This window comes from Rhodamnia argentea, chromosome 7 (genome assembly GCF_020921035.1).
Source record: "Rhodamnia argentea isolate NSW1041297 chromosome 7, ASM2092103v1, whole genome shotgun sequence".
NCBI lineage: Eukaryota > Viridiplantae > Streptophyta > Magnoliopsida > Myrtales > Myrtaceae > Rhodamnia > Rhodamnia argentea.
In genome coordinates this window covers 10,078,852-10,100,146 of record NC_063156.1, presented here as the reverse complement: position 1 = coordinate 10,100,146, position 21,295 = coordinate 10,078,852, and the positions used below count along the sequence as shown (strand labels likewise).

The 21,295-nt window shown below is 40.5% G+C and overlaps 2 protein-coding genes across 2 annotated transcripts in view; one reads left to right on the top strand and one right to left on the bottom strand.

Moving 5' to 3' along the window:
- The first annotated feature begins 3,150 nt into the window (after positions 1-3,150).
- LOC115737776 (probable mediator of RNA polymerase II transcription subunit 26b) overlaps positions 3,151-21,295 on the top strand; it is a 111,951-nt gene continuing 93,806 nt past the window's right edge. The window contains exons 1-5 of the mRNA XM_048281704.1: positions 3,151-3,209; positions 3,309-3,731; positions 3,929-3,997; positions 4,086-4,171; positions 4,289-4,341. Of these exons, the coding sequence (XP_048137661.1) occupies positions 3,366-3,731; positions 3,929-3,997; positions 4,086-4,171; positions 4,289-4,341 (574 nt within the window). The 5' untranslated portion in view covers positions 3,151-3,209; positions 3,309-3,365. The remainder of the gene's footprint in view (positions 3,210-3,308; positions 3,732-3,928; positions 3,998-4,085; positions 4,172-4,288; positions 4,342-21,295) is intronic.
- On the bottom strand, positions 5,513-9,043 carry LOC115737677 (tubulin beta-1 chain). The gene is made up of 4 exons (XM_030669943.2): positions 8,881-9,043; positions 7,727-8,125; positions 6,901-7,170; positions 5,513-6,442 (listed from the first exon to the last, which is right to left on the bottom strand). Exons 2-4 carry the CDS (start codon positions 8,118-8,120, stop codon positions 5,760-5,762), a joined length of 1,347 nt encoding a protein of 448 aa, XP_030525803.1. The 5' UTR covers positions 8,121-8,125; positions 8,881-9,043; the 3' UTR covers positions 5,513-5,759.

Here is a 21,295-nt window from a genome sequence, read left to right as displayed (position 1 = left end):
TGGAACCGGCCCGTTGACTGGCTCGAATCTGGAACCGGCCCTCAAGTGCCGGTTTCGGTTCCGATCCGTTTTTTTATAAAAAAAAAAAAAAGGGATGGGGAGAAAGAACTGTTGGGCCCGGGAACCGGCTGTTCCACCTTTTCTGGGAACCGGCGGTTCGAACGAATCGGCCACGTCTAGCTGTGGGAGAGTAGTAACGAAGTTCGTATTTTTAGCGAAGCGATTGTGATTAAAATCGAAATTACGAAAATAAACAAATATTTGTGGACGATATCCGTGGTAATTATATTTCCTTTTCGACAAGAAACCAAACTAAATATTTGGATTTTAAGTTGCCTGTTTGGTTAGTCCAGATTTTGTCGATTACCGAAATCTAATTCCATGTAGTTGTCAGCTTAATAAAAAAAAATAAAAAGGAAAGAAAATAAGACAAAAAGAAGGAAGCTTGGAACGGTTGGACAAATTACATTAAGATGCGTGCTGGACGTGGACTCCTCTTCATGGTAGCGAATGATTTATGTGTGTGTGTGAGCGCGCCCATGTGAAGGGATGGAAATCAACAAAGAGGGAGTCTTGAAGCGTCGTTCGAGTCGTTGTCCCTTTTGTTTTTTTTTTTTCATGGAATTACATCAATAATTCAAATATTGAAGCAGGCCAAATCTTATAGTAAGATTTGCGTTTAATTCATTCGTGAGATTGAGAGATTATTTTGTAAGGAATTGAATGCTAAACACCGTATGCTTTATTGAATGCAATTGAGACTAGGGAATACCGAGAGTATTTGAATAACTCAAGTGTGATTTTGTAATCTCCGTTGATCGCTTGATCTATAGTAAAAAATCCGTTGCTGCTCTCTCCGTGAACGTAGATCTTCACGATCGAACCACGAACATCGGGTATCCGATTTATTTTCTTGTTCTGTCTATTTTATTGTTCGATCACTTGTTCCGCCCAACAACAGATTTATAAACCTGCTTGGGTAGCTTTTTTTTTTACTTGGCATCAACCACCATAAATTTGGACACAGAATGAAGCGTCGGTCCATGGATCGAGTCGAATTCGAGTCGCATATAAATCTCCTCAACATGGAGCACCTAGTGACCAGAGGGGAGGGAAGGTCCTCGTCAGCCCCGCATGTTGGGTAAATTTCCGGTGAAATACGAGTGTATACATGCATTCGCTACATTTGAGTTTTTAGTGCTACTTCTGCAAATTGAATAACCTAGTTTAGTAAATCATATCACATTCGAAGATCCTTTTTGTTCTCTCCTTGACTCCCTTTCTAATGTATTTATCAGAGTCGGCATCCATTTTGAAAATCCCAATCTGGAATGACGAGGCCCATGTTGAAAAGGATGCTTATTCACCATGTACGAGGATCCTCGCTAAGCATCCATGACTAAATGGTTAAAGCGCTCTACCACCGAGCTAATACCCCGTCGTGCAGGCCTCCCACCGGGGCTCACTATGTCAAAAGCGAGAGAAACCCCCTTCTCATCAATGTGCTCCGGACGTATACGAAGGACTGGAAAGACGAGTATATCCCTATCGAACGCCACGATCTGCGACATTGACATTGGCTCATGTTGAATCAAAGTTATATTCCAGTTCTAAGACAGCAGCATGTAGATTCTTGTCTCGAGGCGAACTTCCTTTTTTTTTTTTTTATCATATTTCTTAGAAAGAAGTAGCATTTATTATTAAATCTTTAATTCAGCTATCTATCCTAAAAGAAGTTACCATGGATTGACAAGTCAATCCGTGTAGTAGGGCACTACATTGACTATAGTCAAACATTTAATGAACTAATATTCCAGTTCTAAAGTATTTTATTGGACTTGTGAATAGACATAGCATTCAAGTTGCAACATATAACTTCGAGTGTCTTATAAATTACAATGCAAGAAAAATCTCCAATCATTCATTTTTGCAATTTTACACATTGTCATTTCATTTCTTTTCTTTTTCTTTTTTTTAATATTCAGTCATTCATTTCCACTGCTCGGAAGCAAATTCGGAGAACGCCTTGGTTTTACTAAATCAATCTTTATAGCTTACGACAAAGATATCTCAGCTTTTCAACCACATAATAGTTTATTAAATTGGGATACGAAATGTCAATTGGAACCTTAAATTGATAAATCGTGAATTTAGATCAATCGAATAAGTAAAATCTAATATGAATAATTTAGTATGATTCAGAGCTTGCAGTAAATATATCTTAGTTTTCAACACATGTTACGGATGCTATGTGTAAGTAAATATTTTCACTCGCGGCTTTTTAAACCAAGAGATTACGTCGGAAGATAAATATATATATAATGCAGTAATACTCATGATAAAGTACGACAAAAGGCGCATCATTTAATGCTAGGCGCATCGAATGCGAGCATCGAATGCAAGATATTCACGAGTAAATTGGTTGGATTTTCTTTTGTAATCAGTCATTTATAAACTCGCTTAATATTAGATACATGGTTTAGATCAGAATCAGATGTGAAAAATAGATCAAAAGAATCAACCAAACAAAATAATTTCATTAAAGAGGGGAGATATATAATAGACTACATTTGTACTTGGGGCTCCTTACGTTTGTCTTTGGTCGCGTCTTTCGTAGGATGTTGTTCTGGAGAAATATAAATCAAGAACTCGTGGTGATTTTTACGAAATGAAATTCAAACCCTTGGATTGAAGTCAATTCTCAGTAAGCGTGTCTTCTCCTTGAAAGGCAGAAAGCTAGAGGACAACAGATTCTACTTCTGGTTTTAACAAATAAGTTTTGGACGAATTATACAAAATAAGAAGCATAATTTTCGCGATTTATTCTAACCGTGGATTAAAGCAAATTAGTTCTAATCCCATTCCGAAATTTAACGATTTGAATCAGATCAAAGTAGATGTTCAGAAAATTTGATGAAAGTTAGTTACTTGACAAACCAGGAGAACGGTACCAAAATGACAAAAAGTAAATTTTCAAATTTCAGATTCTAGCAACTCTTCATGGAATTCAAATTTTACAAACTCATCGAAAATATGAACGACCCGGATTATAATCTTTGAAATCCAACGGTGGAGATGGCTTCGCCGCCTTTTGATCTTAGATAGGAAAGTCATTCATTAAATTCTCTCGTCTTGGCACGGAGACGAGTCTTACGGACGCTCAAACGCTGCTCTGTTCCAACATTGCAGAGCTGAGGATCTCTCTCAAGGTTAGTAACGATTTCATTACTGATTCCCTCGTTGTTGTTCCGATGTTACGTTACGATCGATTCGGTTGATTAAAAAAGAAAAAAAGGATTATCTTGCAGTTCGTCGGCCGTTGCTTGCGCGCCAAGCAATTAATTTTCTCTTCCGCTGTTTCCACAATGGGGGAGTCGATCGATGTCTGGAGAGAATTCTTCAGAACCACCGCAGACACCGACGTCTTCGAGTTCATTGACAAGGCAATCGCCATCGCCGCGCTTGATCGCCCCAAAGATTTTCTGCTGCGAAGAGATCGTATCGCGAAGCGGCTGTTCTCGGGCGAGACCGCTGGGGCCAGAGGAGATTGCGCACCCGCGAGTAAAGAAAGCAAGGCGAATGGCAACGAGGGTAATGTCGCGCATGATGTGCTGAACGTCAAGGACAGTCAGGGAGAAGCTGAGACATTCAGCGATGATATGGAAGAAACCTCTCAAGTTGTTGGGGAAGTTTTAAGGATCAAGCGGGTTTTGGACAATAGCCGACATGAGGTCTGTGACCCTAACTCTGAATTTGGTCCATCGCTGGCGAGTTTCTGTTTCTTTACCGGTTGATGTTGACGTAATTTTTTTTTTTCGGAGCTAACTATGTCTACAGACCCTTAAAATTGACGTTTCGAGTCTTATCCATTCTTTAGATCTTCTGTAGAGCACGCTATCTAACTTGGCTCTGTTTCTTGGTACGGCAGTCTGATCCCGCGCTGCATGAATCACTGAGAAGACTCGAGTCGATGAGCATCACTGTGGATATATTGCAGGTTTGATTGAAGTTCCATATGGAGTGATACGTTCTTTCTACAACAATTGTTCGTATCTTAGTCATTTAATTTGTATGATTTCTCGCAGAAAACTAAAATCGGAGTAAGCGTCAACAGTCTCCGAAGGAACTGCGTATCGAAGAAGAATGCTCAGCTTGCCCACCACATTACTATGTATGGAGTGGTCCATTTTATTTTATTCTTTTTGCATAGGATAAGATTGTTTCATTGAATTTATTTGTCTAATTGGGTCCTACAAGAGCACGAATGTACGATTCTTTTCTTTTGCAGGGGATGGAAGGCTATGGTTGAAGAGATAGGCCGCGGCAAAGAGGACGTTGCTGGTATTAATTTACTGCACGAACATTCTTGTTCTTTAGCTGGAGGCCCCCACATGCTGAGTTTTCTTTACTTGTTGGTGCTTGTAATCTTTCTGTAGATCCTCGCAGCGTTAAAGAAAGAAAAACATCTTTCATCGGAGAACCGCAGCAGGAGAAAAACGACTTCAACAAGGCCGGTTCACATGCTAAAAGGAACCGGGGACTGATTGTAAACCAGCACAAGGGCATTGTGGAGCCCCATGTGTCCTCAAACGCTAACTCGAGGACAACCCCAGCTAGCGAGGTCGAGTCGCGGAAGTTTGAGAAGGAGAGAATGCTTCGGTCGCAAAACTCAAGCGGATCAGTCACAGGGTGCAGACGGCCGCTTGCCAATCAACAGGACGACGTAAGTAGGAAAAGCCAATTTAATTCGCGAGTATCCTTCCAGTTGAAAGAACTGACTTGTTCATTTGGTTCAATCAGAAGATCAAGGGCTGGAACGAAGTTGAGGGCGACGTGAAGTTTCAAGCCGCCAAGAGGAAGTTGCAAGGACTTGACCAAAAGGCCAAAACGGGTTAGTTATTTGATTTCGCAGCTGTTTCGGGGACCTAATTTAATATTCAGCGGCGCATAATTCTATTATTCCTATCTCGACAGACAAGAGGCGGCGTACGGTGCAGGTATTGAATCCGCGCGATCTCCCAAAGGAGGAGGCAAGTCATAAGACTCCGGGCGCCACAACCGCAAAAGCTGCCCGGTCGAGGGCGATTGCGCGGAGCCACAACTGCAAAAGCTTGCTTGAACGTTTGAGATCAAGCGAGAGTCGCATCGTTCATAGTCGTCCTCTTAGCTGAAGTACGATACAACACAGCTGGGTGTTGATCATTAAGCTCGTACTCTAGGAGGTGATGTTGGATGATTTCTTAGCCGGATATTGTATTTTTGCAACCCGTCATCAATCAAGACCTTAATTTTTGAGCCATTCATCCTCGGATTCACTTACCTCAAACCATGTAAGTATAAAATTCTTAGATACACTTTCCCATGGAACAGTTTGAGCGTCTCAGACCCTCCTCCTACTTAGTTAGAAGTCGTTTGGCTTAAAAAACGGAAGAAAAGAAACTAAAATGCGTGGAAAGTGGTTTTATGACCGAAGGAGATCTAGGTGACAAGAACAGAAAATAAGAGAAAGATATCACGAAGAACGTTTTAGAGTCACATAAAACGTTGTTGTCTGTAGCACAAGACAAAAGGACAACACATCTGGAACCAACAATGAGGTAAAAAGACATTGCCAACACCACCCTAACTCGTACCTTCCAAAACGATATTAGCAAGTACTTTCCACTACCTGTCCGATCATCATTCCCTGATACCCCTGCAGACATGTAATAACGCAATAACGAACACTCATGCATCCATTACACTTCCGCTGCTAATTCTCACATGTCATCCGGTATTTCCTCCTCCTCCTCATCTTCATAATCACCATCTTCGTCGGCAGTCGCATCTTGATATTGCTGATACTCCGACACAAGATCGTTCATGTTGCTCTCCGCCTCGGTGAATTCCATTTCATCCATTCCTTCGCCGGTGTACCAGTGCAAGAAAGCCTTTCTCCTGAACATGGCAGTGAACTGCTCGCTCACCCTCCTAAACATTTCCTGGATGGAAGTCGAATTCCCGATAAATGTGGAAGCCATGGAAAGCCCCCTAGGAGGAATGTCGCACACGCTTGATTTCACATTGTTCGGAATCCACTCCACAAAGTAGGAAGAGTTCTTGTTCTGCACATTTATCATTTGCTCATCGACCTCCTTGGTACTCATCTTGCCCCTGAACATGGCCGATGCAGTAAGGTAGCGACCATGCCTTGGGTCAGCAGCGCACATCATGTTCTTGGAATCCCACATCTGTTGTGTGAGTTCTGGCACTGTCAATGCGCGATACTGCTGGGAACCGCGAGAGGTCAGAGGGGCAAAACCAACCATAAAGAAGTGCAGGCGAGGGAAGGGGATCAGGTTAACAGCAAGTTTCCTCAGGTCAGAGTTCAGTTGACCAGGGAAACGGAGGCAACAGGTAACTCCACTCATGGTTGCAGAGATCAGGTGGTTCAGATCGCCAACTACAAATGCGTCAAAAAAAAGCAAGCCAAGATTTCAGGCAATCATCAATAGTCAAAATGCAATACACGAAAGGAAGGACAACAAAAGCATCAGACAGTAGTCTAAAGTATAAGTACCCAATAATACAACGCTATTGCATGGCCCAACAAGATGGAAATAAAGTACGTACTTATTAAACTATTCTTATTTCATTAGTTTAAATTGAACAGACCAGGCTAAAGAACTAGCGATATGCTTATTGAATTGTAAGAAGGCTATAATTCAATAAGATAATAGAAAACAGTAAAACACTAGATTCTAGACAATCTGCAATGGTCCCAGCATGTCTGAATCTCTATTGTTTGGGCCACTTTTCTCTGTCAAATGCACCTCAGCATGCCCGATGTAAAACGATTATATCAAATAAAGTTGACCACGAAGAAACTACAGCTAAGGCCATGAATTCTTGTCTACTTACAGCTAGGGGTTGTCAGCTTGAGTGTCCGGAAACATATATCATACAAAGCTTCGTTGTCCAGAACCATGCATTCATCTGCATTCTCGACAAGTTGATGGACAGAAAGGGTGGCATTGTAAGGCTCGACCACTGTATCAGAAACCTTAGGAGAAGGGAACACGGAGAATGTCAGCATCATCCTATCAGGGTATTCCTCCCTGATTTTTGAGATGAGCAAAGTGCCCATTCCAGAGCCAGTTCCTCCACCAAGTGAATGGCATACTTGGAAACCTGTATAAATAGCACCCAAGGTTATGGCATCTTCATCCAGTAGATAAAATATACTTTTGAAGTTATTCCTATAACTTGAAGTACCCTATCTGCATCCTCAAGCACCAACAAAAAAAAGGAAATCAAAACATTAATTAGAGCGTGAAATTAATCACCCATAGCTCATAAACTGGTCATATTTTCCCCAAGAAACAAGGTGCATGCAAATGTAGGATGAAGTGATCCACAAGGAGTAGCGACAGACCACCCACCTGGGTGGCGCAGCTGGCTTGCGCACTCTTCCTCTCGCAAAAGGTCGAGTGTTCAAATCCCAGTGGCGTCGCAGGGTGACTTACCCGGTGGCACGTGTGTGGTGGCTAGCACATGTTGCCCCCGGGGTTTACCCCCTGGCTGCCGGCCGTGCGGGGGTTCCCCGGGTCATCAAAAAAAAAAAAAAAAAGAGTAGCGACAGTATCTCTTAAATGTTTATTGGATACAGATGTAAGTTTATCAACTTATAATTACTGAAGTCTACCTACCAGAACAAATGATTAAGTACAACACAATAAATCTTTACCTTGAAGACAATCGCAGTTCTCAGCCTCCTTTCTCACAACATCAAGAACTGAATCAATAAGCTCAGCACCTTCAGTATAGTGCCCCTTCGCCCAGTTATTCCCAGCACCAGATTGCCCAAACACAAAGTTATCAGGCCTAAAGATCTGTCCATAGGGACCAGTTCGAACGCTATCCATGGTGCCCGGTTCAAGATCCATCAGCACAGCTCGAGGAACAAATCTACCGCAAGATGCCTCATTGTAGTAGACATTGACACGCTCAAGCTGCAGATCAGATGTCCCCGTGTACCGTCCAGTCGGATCTATCCCATGTTCGTCACAGACGACTTCCCAAAATTTGGATCCAATCTGGTTCCCACATTGTCCGCCTTGAACATGAAGGATCTCTCTCATCTTTCCTGTATTCATTACGATAAAATCAGTATCGACGGCATAGGATAACGACCAAATCCAAGTTCTATTGTTTATAATGCGTAAATCAATAGAATGCTATTTAGACAATAGCCACGTAAGTCATACGATTTACCCAAGCACAACAGACCATAGATATGACAAACAGAGCAACTGAGCTAGCAAGGTAGATCATGAGTGTCCAGGCATTAGATTCTTTGATCCGGGAAAATAAATACCAGCTTACGCCTGAAACAAGACAACCTCAAATCTCCAGTTGCGTCACTAATTCTCGAAGATATTAGACAAGAAAATGGACGCCAAAATATAAAGCGGCATAAGAAACACGAATCTGTGATTTAAGCAGTTTCTGTAGCCAGATCGTATTGTCTAATCAAATGCAGACCCAAAAAATCACAACTAGTCAACGGATCTACAACTCAAGAGAACATATGAGCCGCAACTTACACTGATCATGTGCAAAAACGAAATATCAAGCGAAGCTCTGGCTGATTGCTCGGGAAAAAGATCGCAATCCGCAACGGTTCCAACCAGCCGAGACACACACACCGTGTCAACATGGATTTCGCAGCAGAAGCACACAGATCGAAATCATTTCCAGGGACAGCATTTGAATCAAGCATACTAACACCACCTCATCAATGGCGACCGATTAACTACCAGATCTACTCAATTCTCTAAAAATGTGAGAGAAAACGAAGCACGATGAAGCATCGTTCAAAGAGTCCACGACGAAACTCACCAGAAATGCAGGCGAAATCCGGAGGATCGGAAGGATTTGGAGACGGAGAGCAAGCGACCGATGGAGTGAGGAAGATAGCTGAAGCGAGACTGAGAGTGGAATTGTGAAGGTAAGAAGCTGCGACTGAGGATTCTTATATATGCGACCGAAGAGGGAAGCGCAGCGTCAAGTGTTGTACCGTTCGCTCGATCCGACGGCCAGCATCGTCTCCCTCCTCCTTGATGATGAGGGCCGCCCCGGATGCCGTCCGATGGAGACCGCGGACGGCTTGGATGCGTTTTTACTGTTTTTCGAAAACAAATGCTCGACGAAATTTAATGTAGTCCGACGAGTGGGCCCTCCTCCGAGGTTGTCACTACGGGCTTTGGATGTCCCGGATCCACTCGATTACTTGCTCCATATACGCATCCGTACATCATCCAATAACCCCTGTTCTTGGGGAATCTCATGTGATCGGACGGCTACGGTGCATTGGATTTGCATGCACTCAATTACATTTTAGTGGCGACTCCTAGGCGTAAGGGGCGATCATCTTCGAAAAGTTTTATCGAGTGCTCGGAAATCATATCTTTCGGCACATCTTGGCCATTTAATATATGAGATACCACGAATGACACATCAAAATGACTTATCCTCCAAATCATGCTGGGAGCAATGCGGTGAGTCCATCAATGGCGACCTCATAAGCCATTAAAGCGATGCGGGTCTCGAGAAAGTTATGATTCCTAAATATATCTTAAATATGAAAGCTAAATGGAGTCTAATTGAGTTGATGCGATACGTCGGTTCAATAGAGATGGTTAGACCGTCAACTAAGAAAAATCGGGTGTAAACCGGCCCGAGGGCCTTGATTGCCCTTTGATTGCATTTCTCCGCAGAGATTTAAGATTACATAGAATTAATTGGAAGGTTGAGAAAATAATTACATTACGTTTCAGTAAATATAAAATTTTTCGGAGTGATTATTTGTGTTTGAGATACTCGTTCGTTTTCAAAGCAGGGACGACCACATGATCCCTTGAAAGTTCGATCCATCGGTCACAATAAATCGTAATTTCGTACATTTTATCTTAGTTTTTATATTTAAGCGCCCTGCGACATAAAAACTATTTTTTTTTTCCTTGAAGTACCCAAAAAAAGTGGATATTTTCTCGGGCAGCACTCGGGAGTGAAAAGGGTGGTCCGAGAATGCGCAGCAGCCCACATGAGCAGGACGAAATTGACAGGTGACCTGCCAAGTTGTGCCACCCAAGATGTCGGACTCCATCCTCTTAACCATGGTTAGGATTTAACCGGACACCCAGTTAATAGGGAGCACCCAATCATAGATGGAATCCGTGCTTGCTTGGTTTAGGGTGTAAGCATCCTTTGACTGCTGATCTTTATTAAATTTGGGGGAACTAACTTCAATCACAAGATCAACTGTGCTTGATCTGATTATTATCTCCAAAATATATTTTTAATCGGAGGATGTGGGACGACAGGTGTCATTAAGGGGGAACCCTAGAGAGAGTATCCGTAATATATTGAGTTGCAATTATACTTGCTTTGTCAATGTGTTTAATTCAGTATGCCGCAACGGATGACCCGTCACTTCTCATTAGAAATATTAAAATAGGTTGCTTATGATGCGTTTTGAAATTTATGGAGCACAGTTGATGATGTCCATTTATTTTTATTGTTGATGCCCATAAGAATAATTCTATATGATGTCCCGCAAATAATTGCGATTGATCTAACTTCTTTTCATGATGAGATACCTTATTTTGGGTAGGTGAACTTTAAACCCCTGATGGACTAGGTAAGACGCGAGCATGGGCCCAACCCCAAATGGGTGACGATAAAGAATTGTTTACACTTGATGATGCGATGAATTAAATTTGTGCCACACGCGTAAATAGTAAGTATATTCAGCTTTAACCCCTAAGTCAACCCATGATTGATCATCTAGCATAGAAGCACATTGAAGACTTAAATGTTGGAGTGGCACGGTCTTGATCTTCACACTTCTAGTGATTTATGGAGTCGATTCTACGGATCAAATTAAGGGTGTCTTTGTTTGAGTGAAGAAATTCTCTGTGAATTAGTTTTCTAAACTTTCACGCATTCGTTTTACCGAAAAATGATAAGTCAATGGAAAATCATTTACGGTCAAGGAAAATATCCACACTTAAAAATTAGAAAAAAAAAGAACTCCCTAATATGGAAAGGGACAAACATTTTCTTTCAAAATTATTTTTATGGAAAGTACTTTCCTTTATAAAACAAAATTTCCTCTGAACAAACACATCATGAAGTTCTAATGTTTCGCAGAAATGAATGAACCGGAGTATATTTTTTTAAAATGATTAGTTAATGGAAATAATTAGTTAATGAAATAATTACTTAATGGAAAACATTTTCACCATCTACAATAACATATGCCTAAACATTTTCGTGGATTATAAGAATTTTTTTCGTCCATTCATTTTTTTTAGGCAATAGAAGTCATCGTTTTTAGAAAAATTTATTTGGATTTCATTCATTTTTCTGAAAAGCAAGAGATTTTTCGATTCAATGCGAGACAATCCATTCTCATCTTGACAGGGAATTCATTTCAAACCCTAGTTTTGCTTTCCGCCCCCCAAGCGCATTGCACAACCTCGGCCCCTTTTTACCAGAAACTCAATTGGACCCTAATGAGATTGGGCTTGAAAAGAGCCTGTGCTTCCGTTCATGTCAATGTCAATCCATCTTTCCATGCTCTAATTCCCCAAATCTTATGGGCCATAACAGCTCTAATTACTACTAATTTTGCCCAAAGGAAGGGGGGAACAGAAAAAGCTATCCTTCATGAACTGAATTTAGACTTCCTCCACTTTCCACTGGTCTCTCCTAGGTCTCTGATCTCGTGCTTCTCTTTCGCTCTTTTCCTATGAGCCGAAGCCCGTGAAGGCACGTAAGTGCGAACCCACGAAACACTTCGTCGATCCGATAGGACCCGATAAGATCAAGCTCGACCGTTTACATTCGGGCGTCACATGTAGAGTTGGCAAAATGGGTTTAGAACCCGTATTTGAGACCTATTTCATAGTGGTGGATCATCAATGGATCAACTAAGAAAACAATAAAAAAATAATTAGCTATATATAATATACAAATTTATAAGAAATATTTTTTTAAATTGAATTTTAATATTAAAATATTTTAACAATATAAACAGGATCGGGTATGGGCTGGGTTGGATTGGTTATGTGTTACCAGATTAGTATATAACGAAAATGGGTCAAAAAGATTTAAATGGGTCAATATAGGTCGGACTATATTCAACCTGATCCAAATCCGATCCCACTCACCTGTTTGACACCTCCGGTCATATGGGAGATTAGCCTAAACTCCATTAGCTCCTCAAGCTTTGTCGTGCGTCACGGGAAGGAATGTTCCACGTACAATTTGGACCTCATGTGCATCCACAGAGCACTGAACGTGGAGCCCTCCAACTTTGGACTCTGCCTAAATATATCTACATCTTATTATATGCCATCTAGATTCCAAACCGCAGCACGCCTTCGGTTGATCGATGCCAAACGAGCAGTCGTTTTCAGCCGCTCGTGAATCCATCCTCGTGCATGCACGTTCTGCCCCCCTTAATTGACTTCCACCCTTCTCTTTCACAACCCGGGGCGGTACTTCGCGGTCGGCCTTCGCGTCAAAATGCGAAAGTCGGGTCGGTAGACCACCATATCGAGACCGAGAGATCACGCTCTCCTATGGCACGGACCGACAAGATCCGGAACATGGCTCGGGGCTTCGTCGAGCTCCCCGACAGCGTCGTCTAGCGGCGAGTATCGAACCCGAGACCTCATATGCGCTTAGAAGCATGTGGGGGTGGCGGCTTCGGGCCATAAGAGGAGGAAGGGGCCAGACAAAGATTGCACGAATCCGGAGCAGCACAATGCGGACGAATCGGAGAGATGGGTCCTACCCATGTGAAGGTGTTGAGGATTTGCAATCAAAGCGTGTAATTATGGCTTCGTTTTTTTTTTTTTACCATAATCAAAGGAGAGAGGATCGGGAGGCTTCTCTGCCAAGTAGGAAGAATGGACGCATCAATCCACTGACTTCTTCGATCCCGTTTTGGATTTATCATTAGTTAATTGCCTTCGTAAAGAAGACGGAACGCCGGACAACCCGGGTTGAATTCGGGGGGCCCGGCGTTGGACCCGGTTCGTTTGGTGCTTGGAAGGGAAGCCTTTGCCTTCGTCATTCGGTGAGTTATAGGCGTGCTGGTTTGTGTTGGTTGAGCGATGGCATGTCGTGGCAGTTTGCTTTCTTTTTGTTTATGGTGGAAGGCATCGCGAAGGGCATTTGAAACTTTAAGCCTAAAAAATTTTCATTGCCTAAACATTTCGAGCCAAGTAAAGAAGATTTTTGAAAAAAAAAAATTTCTTAATTGCTCATTTTTCACATAACAAACAGAGCTTGGTAAGTAGAAGTTTTGCGATTTTCGCAGTTTAGCTCTTTGATCTTTTGAAATAGAGCCCCCAAACTTTTAATGTACTATGCCGTATTTGGGGGTGAATAGCTCCAGGGGTCAGTCAAAGTTTCACATAAACTTATCCATCGGAATTGGTTCTTCAATTTTTGGAACCCGGACCTACCTTGCATACCCTAAAATTCGGAACCTACCATGTCACAGATTTCACGGTTGGTTCCAAGCTAAGTTCTAGGATCTTCCCAGTTGCCATCTGTACTCATAGTTGAATGACTACAGTGAATCATTACTTTTAATGACTACTATTTGCTTTACGATCACCCGATCACAACCCATTTTTAAACCCACGAAAGATAGGAAATATTAACAGAGGAAAATTCTCGGTTATGGATATTGCCGAAAGTGGAAACTTAAATTAGTTGTTTCAAATTACATACATGATCGGACGCCGTGGAATACTACAGGATAGCGCGATGACATAAAAAACGAAAAAATACAAAGATTTATTCCAAGTTCCAGTACATTAGAACCGCTTCCTCGATTTTTAATACTCTAGAACTTGGAACCGCACCGGTTCTAACCTATTTAATTCCTGATTCTACTATGAAGCCATACTCACCTCTATGCCTTATGGTTTGTACCCGAACAAGTTATTGAGATTATGTAGTGCCGGTGAGAGTTAATCATTACGATCATACAAAATTGAAACTCATGGGCTTAAAACCCTTGATTTTTTTAATAATAACTTTAGTTTTCTGCTCAAGCATTTGAATAATTTAGAATAGACCTGATCAATGTGTTGGCAGGTTGGACCCTAGTACATGGCCCAAAAAAAGAAAATCCTTTTCTAGACCTACCGTCGGTAAATAAACAATCTTTATCTACAAAATCGATTGATTCACGGCAAGCTTGGCCGGTAAGACGTGACCTAAGAAGAGAATTTGCTTGCCTATGCGTGCCCCTTTTATCGGGCAGATTATCGGACTCGTTGATCACCTCTAGCCGGGATAGCGGTTTACGCTTCGAAATTCTTTTGTTATGACTCAAACTCGTCGAGTTCTGTCGTTATCGTCGGATGTGTAGTTCGGAGGATTTGCCGGTATCAAGACTCATAAATTATTGGGTCAAATTCACGTATACTCAAAGAATTTACAGATTAATTAAGTACTCTTAAAGACTACGGAATGGAACGAGGTACAATGTCTGCTTTCAAATTACATTAGGAAACCCAACAATAATTTAGGCTTCTAAAAGAAGAGAAAAGAGACAGAAAAATAAGAGAGAGGCTTCAGAGAAAAATTGCTAATCCTCGCAATTAACGTACCACGTGCATATAACACGTGTGTTAATCTAGTCGATAAGATATTTAGAACACACGACGTCGTCAAACATCGTATATCAGGAGGTGCATCAACCTTAAAAGACATAATTTAATAGAACGTACTTGGAGAAATGTTAGAAAGTTTGGTTGGACTGCCCATGACCACACCAGACACTCAAAACCCTCGATACATAGGGATTAAAACAGCCATATACTGATAAAATCAGTTTATTTCGAGAAAAATAAATCCATGTCCGAAATCGAATATACAACATGACCCGTTTTAAATATTTCATTTACAGAAAATCCCTTTTCACGAAAAACGTTTTTCTTAGATCGATTTGTTTTTCCAATCGTCGATGTACATAAAAAGTCGGAAAACAATTCCTCGAAAAGCAGTTCCCTTTCAAATAAACAGCCTCGAAAAAGTACGGAGATAACGGTATCAATATATGGAGCGTCATAACAAATCCATGTCCGAAATCGAATATACAGCATGACCCGTTTTAAATATTGGATTTACAGTCGGCCGCATCACTTAATTTATCGGTTCCGTGTGTCGATACGACTCACAATTTTTTAATGTACAAAAAGCGTGGGTGGCTTAGATAAGATAAACTCCCATAAGATTCCAAGGCGAGGGCGGGGACCACCTCATCGGCCTCATAATCACCGGGCACTATTGAATGGTGATGATTGCTGATTAAGGACGGGGGGGACAATTGAGTTGCTTCCGGTGCTTTACCTAACCGGTGCTCCCCCTACCCCGCAATTAATTTAAAGGCTTTTTTATCTTAAAGTTCGAAGCACCTCCCGAACCTTCTTCCGTCGCTCGTTACTTTCGCCGTGTAAATCATCCGAAAGTCCAACATGCCGCTCCGCCACCCCCAACGGGACGCGCCGTCAGCTCCGCCGCCGACCACGGGCGCTTCACGCGCCGGCTAGAAGTGGTGGAAAGAAAACTTTGCATCTGCTAGACTAAACGAGTATTTTAAGCAAATACTTCAAAAATTTAGATTTTATTATACGTATCGCTTTGGATTAAGCTTGCTTGTGAAGAACTCTTTTGACATGGATGGTGTGCAATATAATAGTCGAAAATGTCGATGGCGAACTCGATCTTCTTAGTAAGATATGGTACCTTTTTTTGAAGTGGCCGCAGCTTCCGATTATAACATTTCGATTTTACCGATAACTTTACGAGTTGCGACTTTTGATTTTGGAAACTGTTAGATGAAATGTGATGGGTTTTACTGTTTAAGCACTCTACCCACTCTTCCTCGCGCATCGCCGGACTTTGGCCTAAAAACCGAAGCGTGGAAAATATATTGTTCGGGAGGCGATAGCTAATAAGAGGTCGGGTTTGATAACATCCGAAAGATCAAATTGTCGGACGAACGCGTAACGCGATATTTGAATATTCTAACACGCCACTATGTGTGTGATGAAAAGGTCCTTTGCATTACAAAACTGTCAATCCAGATGTGCATTTGATTTGATTTTATTTGATACCATTCCACACATTCGGCTAAAAAATATCCAGCATTCCAGCATATAAAACTAGAAGAGTCTGCTCGGATTTGGCTTAGGGATTGCTTCTTTGCCTGGTTCTGGAAATCAAACAGCTTCTTGTACCAAACCGAAAACAAGTTGTTGAATAGCCTCCAATCGAGGGAAGCTAGCTCGTGCAAAGTCGCATCAATTGCAGTTCATCCTGCCCATATGAGGAGTCGCCTTCGCACCAAACAACGTACTTGTTCAAGTGGTACTACGTTAATTGCGAAAGATACGTTGGTTTTGCAACCACTTTTGCGGACACGTGAAGTATAGGAGATCCATTACCCAACTGCTTTGGTCTTGTTAATTATTGGCCAAGCATCCACGTCTTTAAGAAAGTGCCTATATCCACCGCTCGAAATCTCATGCACAGATATTGTCCTACGTTGCTTGACAGCAGTTCTTATATGTACCAAGACTTTCTAACACGATATCGAAACGAGTGCTATTACTTTCCTATATGTGCGCCCATTTCTCACTAGTCAAATTCCATGTTATGTAGTCCTAATCCTGCTTACAAGTGAGAGGAGGTGTTTAAATATTGTTCCACATCGCTCGACAACGAGTCCTCTATGATTTGATACTCGACTTTTTGTCATGATATCAAAGCTTGCGTTCTCCCTTCCATGTATATGCGCCTAGCCCCATCAGTCAAATTCCACAAGCGTGGTTTTAATCTGACTTTGACGTTGGATGAATTGTTCAAAAATTATCTAACATCGCTTGACAACGAACATCGCTTGACAACGAAACCTATATGCTTTGATGCTAGATTTTTCAACATGGTATCGGAGCCGGTGTTATTCCTTTCGCGTATGTGCATCCACTGCCCATGAGTCAAACTCCACGTGCTACCATCACTGTCCGACATGCACTTGAGACGGGATATTTTAATATTGACATAAATCGCTTGATAATGGGTTTTATATGCTCTCTTTTTCTATATGGTCTACTTACCCTTATAATCTTAAATTTTTAAATTTGACTTTCTATCATCTCCTAACGACAATCAATCGTTACAAGAGTCCTCCCTGTTAAGAAGCTTATGAAAGCCTCTCCAAACCCATGAATTGGCCACGTCCAGACTTTTTGTCCCATGCAAGAGGCTCGTACTTGACGGGGTTTAAACAGCTGTCCTCCAGTTTCTACAGGAAACTCCTTGACGCACCAACCAACTATACCAACTAAAATTGCCATATAAGATCACAGATTCACCTTTTAAAAGTGAAAATTTGGATTGATAGCAACAAAAATTGAATATAAAGCTTTGAAGTATTTTAAAAACATGTCACATCAGGGTTTTTCGATCGATCCAATTTGACGGATAACGGAAGTACCTTTTTCCTTTTGGTTTGAGGATAACTGCAACTTCTAGACGAATTTTAAGATTCGATTGCGGTGTTAAAGTTTCTTTGAAGACTGAATTGTACTTTTACCCCAAGTTTTGGAGTTTTGAGTGTCTTAAAACCGAAAATCTAACTATGCAACTCGAATGGTCTCTTGATTCTCGAACGTCGGTTGATCCCATTGGGTGCCTAAATAAGCATGGTACATATTGTTTCTCCTCTTTGGGCCAGTCGATTGTATCCTACTCGCCAGGTCAAAACAAGGGAAATCATCTGGATTTTTTTATTTGCGTTTGTTAAGGAGAAAGCCATCATGTTCCTTCAATTGGAAAAGACACTTACAACTTCCATATTATATTAAGAGAGTTGGAAAAGGTCTTCTTCGTGAACACTATAACAACCATAATGCTGAATGGTACTTAATTGAAGTGCTACCTACTGGAAGACAAGGGCAAAAAAAAAATCCTGCCATCTTCCTTTAATTGGAAAAGACAGCTATAGTTTCAATATCATCTGGAGGCAGTTGGAATCAACACTAAGATAGTGACATTAGTAAATGGTAGTTAATCGATATTACGATCAACTCAATGTTTATTAAAATTAGGGGGCCAAACCGAATCACCTACGTGTGAGTCGGTTAGGATCAACTTGATGTTTATTAAAAACCGACTTGCTTGATTTCGAGCGGAGCTGGAACTCAAGATATCGTGTATTCCGTTGAGTCGAGTTTAGCTCGCCAATATTCAACTCGAGAGGTTCACGAGCTTGATCGAGATTTTTATCGCTTTATGAGAAGATATTGAATAACTATATTTACGTCAATGTTTATAGTTTCATTATAATGCGATTGTAATCAGGACGAGTTGAGTCAAGTTCGAATGTCTTGATAATCTAATAGAAATGACTTGGAGCATTATTTTCGATGTGTTCTAGAGCTAGAGCTGAGTTTTCAGAATTGTCTATATTAGTCAGAGCTTAAGCTTAGCCCTATATCACCTCTATATAGATAAAATTTAAAGAAATCGCAAAATGTCAAAAGGACAAAAATGGAATTTATTAAAGAAAAACGAACTTTACTGAGGAATAATTTCAAAAGAGCTTATTTTCATGAAGGACTTAAAGTCTGGCCGCCTAGGATCAGAGCACCATCGCTAGGGTCCGAGTCCAAACGCTATGATCCAATCATGTTTTGAAAAATAATTTCTAATCTTTAAAAGAAGGAGATATTTCCTTGAATTTTAGCATATATTTTTCGTTGATTATGACATGATTTTCCGTTAAGTCATCTGTCTAAAAAAATTCAAATTCTAGAAAATGAGAAAGTATTTTTCCACCGTAAAAGTTCTCTCGAAAATGGGTCAATGTCCAAAAAAACTCCAACTTTAGCATTTGTCTCAATTATATCCAAAACTTCGTTTGTCTAAAAAAAAAAACCCTTAACTTTTACTTTTACCTCAATTCTATCACCAATTAGCCTTCCGTCCATAATTACCATTAGTTAATTATATGTGACATCTTCATGTCGTTAATGAATTACATCTCAGCAAATTTGATATGAAAAAATCCACCAACTTCTTTTCTATTGTCTGCTTTCCTACGCATTGCCGGGAGATATAGATGCGGCGCGTTTCGAATTCTCTCCCGCACTTAACAGTCCAAAGAAAGGATAAATGCGGAGGTCTGATTATTTAGATGAACAATCTCAAATCTCGTCGTCCATGAAACTTGTTGTTTCCTAATTTTGACGATTCATAGGTAAGTTCGGCGAGAAAATCTACGTCATGCAGGATTAAGGAACATTTATTATGGATGAAAGGCTAATGATGGCAGAATTGGGACAAAAGGATTTGTTATGAGACAAAAAGAAATTTTGAATATAATTGAGACAGATGGTAAAGTTAGGAATTATTTCAATATTAGGCAGATAAAATTGGGAAAAAAGAGTAAAAGTTTAGAATTTTTTATGAAATAAAAAAAATTAATATAGACTTTTTTTTTTTTTTTGGTATTAGGCCTCTCGAAAAGCCACCCTATACTTCTTGTATATTGATGCTTCGTGCATGCATAATGGAAAATAAAAAGAAAAAAAGGGAACGAAACTATCCTTTTCCCCCCTCTCTTGTACGTCCGGAGGTCCCTTTCACCTCCCCATGAACTCTCTTTAAATAGAATTGAAAACGACAGGACAAGGGCGATTTTTATAATTGCTATTCCAATGCTTCCACCACATTGCAATAAGTTGACCAACCCAATTATTCATTTGAACTACATATTATTATTATTGTCATTATCCTAAGTGTTTTGCTTAATAGTCACCGCCGATCTCGCTCTCTTGCTTTTTGACGGATTTGATCTCAATTTGAAATGGGCAGGATTGTACACTGAACATTTCTGTTCGGGAATGAAATCTCGTGGAAACCGTGAAAAATGAAAAAAAAAAAATCGCATAGAAGATGCAAAACATATATTGAATTCTTTTCAATTCAAACAATATTTGATCAAGGCATGTGCACACATAAAAAAGAACCCTATCCATCTACTTCAATGTATTGGGACCTCAACCACGGGGAGATTATAAAATCAAAATATTTAATACAAGCTGCCAACTAGAACTCAACTTTTTTTCCTTTTATGTCTTTCTTGGGGGTGCCGAAATTGAATATATTTAATGGAAAAGTAGGCTTTCCCAAAAAAAAAAAACAAAGAAGGAATTAATAAAAATGATAGTTCCATGACCCCATAACACAACAAACCCTAAATCCCATATAATAACTTCTTTTTTTCCATATTTTATCACGTGCGTGTCAATTTGGACTCGTCCCCCACGTTTGATAGATAGGTTAGGTAATGTAATCTATTTCTATGGAAATAAAAATTCGAGAAAATGCCATAAGGAAATTTCAAACATATGCTTGCCATGACGTTAATATCTCGAATTTTTTTTTTCGTGTCACCACAACCCCAAACATTATATTAGCGTGTCACAAAAATGCCATCTATATACCACAAAAAAATCCTAGGTCAATACACAAACTTTTGTTTTCAAGTTACGAGTATCCCATCTTTGTATCCGTACGATAAAAATTCAAGATATCTTTACTTTTACAAGGATGAAAATGTGAGGGCTTGGCAACAAAAGGAAGTTCGGAGTACTAAATAGTAAATATTACGGTTTGCGTAGCTAAGGCTTTTGGGCAGCATAAAAAAAGTTTGGATTAATGGTTATAATGGGCATAGTATAGCGTTTTTTATGGTATTAACTCTAAAAATTATAATTAGACCAAAAAAAAAACTCTAAAAATTATAAAGATTGTAATTCAGGTTATGGAATTGATGGACACTTGGACAAATGTACTTATTAAAATACGATGTCATCGCCGTAATTTGTGACGCAATCAAGGTTGTTCCCATAATAACCACCATGGGAATAGTCACTAACGAACTGACCGGCGGGACAGTTCGGTCCCCGTGATGTGCTGTTTCCCCACGCGCCGTCAGCCACGCGCTTTCCCGCAATTTTGCAGAAGAGAGAAAAAGAAAAGAAAGAAGGCGATTTACTATGTGACCGGGACCCACGTGGAGACAAAGCGGTCCGAGCGCGTGGGGTGGGAGGGATCAGGCCTCGCCTTTACATTTTCCACTATTCTTTTTTTACCAGAAATTTCTTTTGCTCTTTTGGGAAAAAAGAAAAAAAAAAGAAAATGATTATGCGTGAGA

Coding starts and splice junctions, on each gene's coding strand:
- LOC115737677 (XM_030669943.2), bottom strand. CDS start 8,120: ATGAGAGAGATCCTTCATGTTCAAGGCGGACAATGTGGGAACCAGATT. Junction 7,171..7,726: donor GAACTGCGATTGTCTTCAAG/GTAAAGATTTAT, acceptor CTATTTATACAG/GTTTCCAAGTATGCCATTCA. Junction 6,443..6,900: donor CAAGCTGACAACCCCTAGCT/GTAAGTAGACAA, acceptor ACGCATTTGTAG/TTGGCGATCTGAACCACCTG.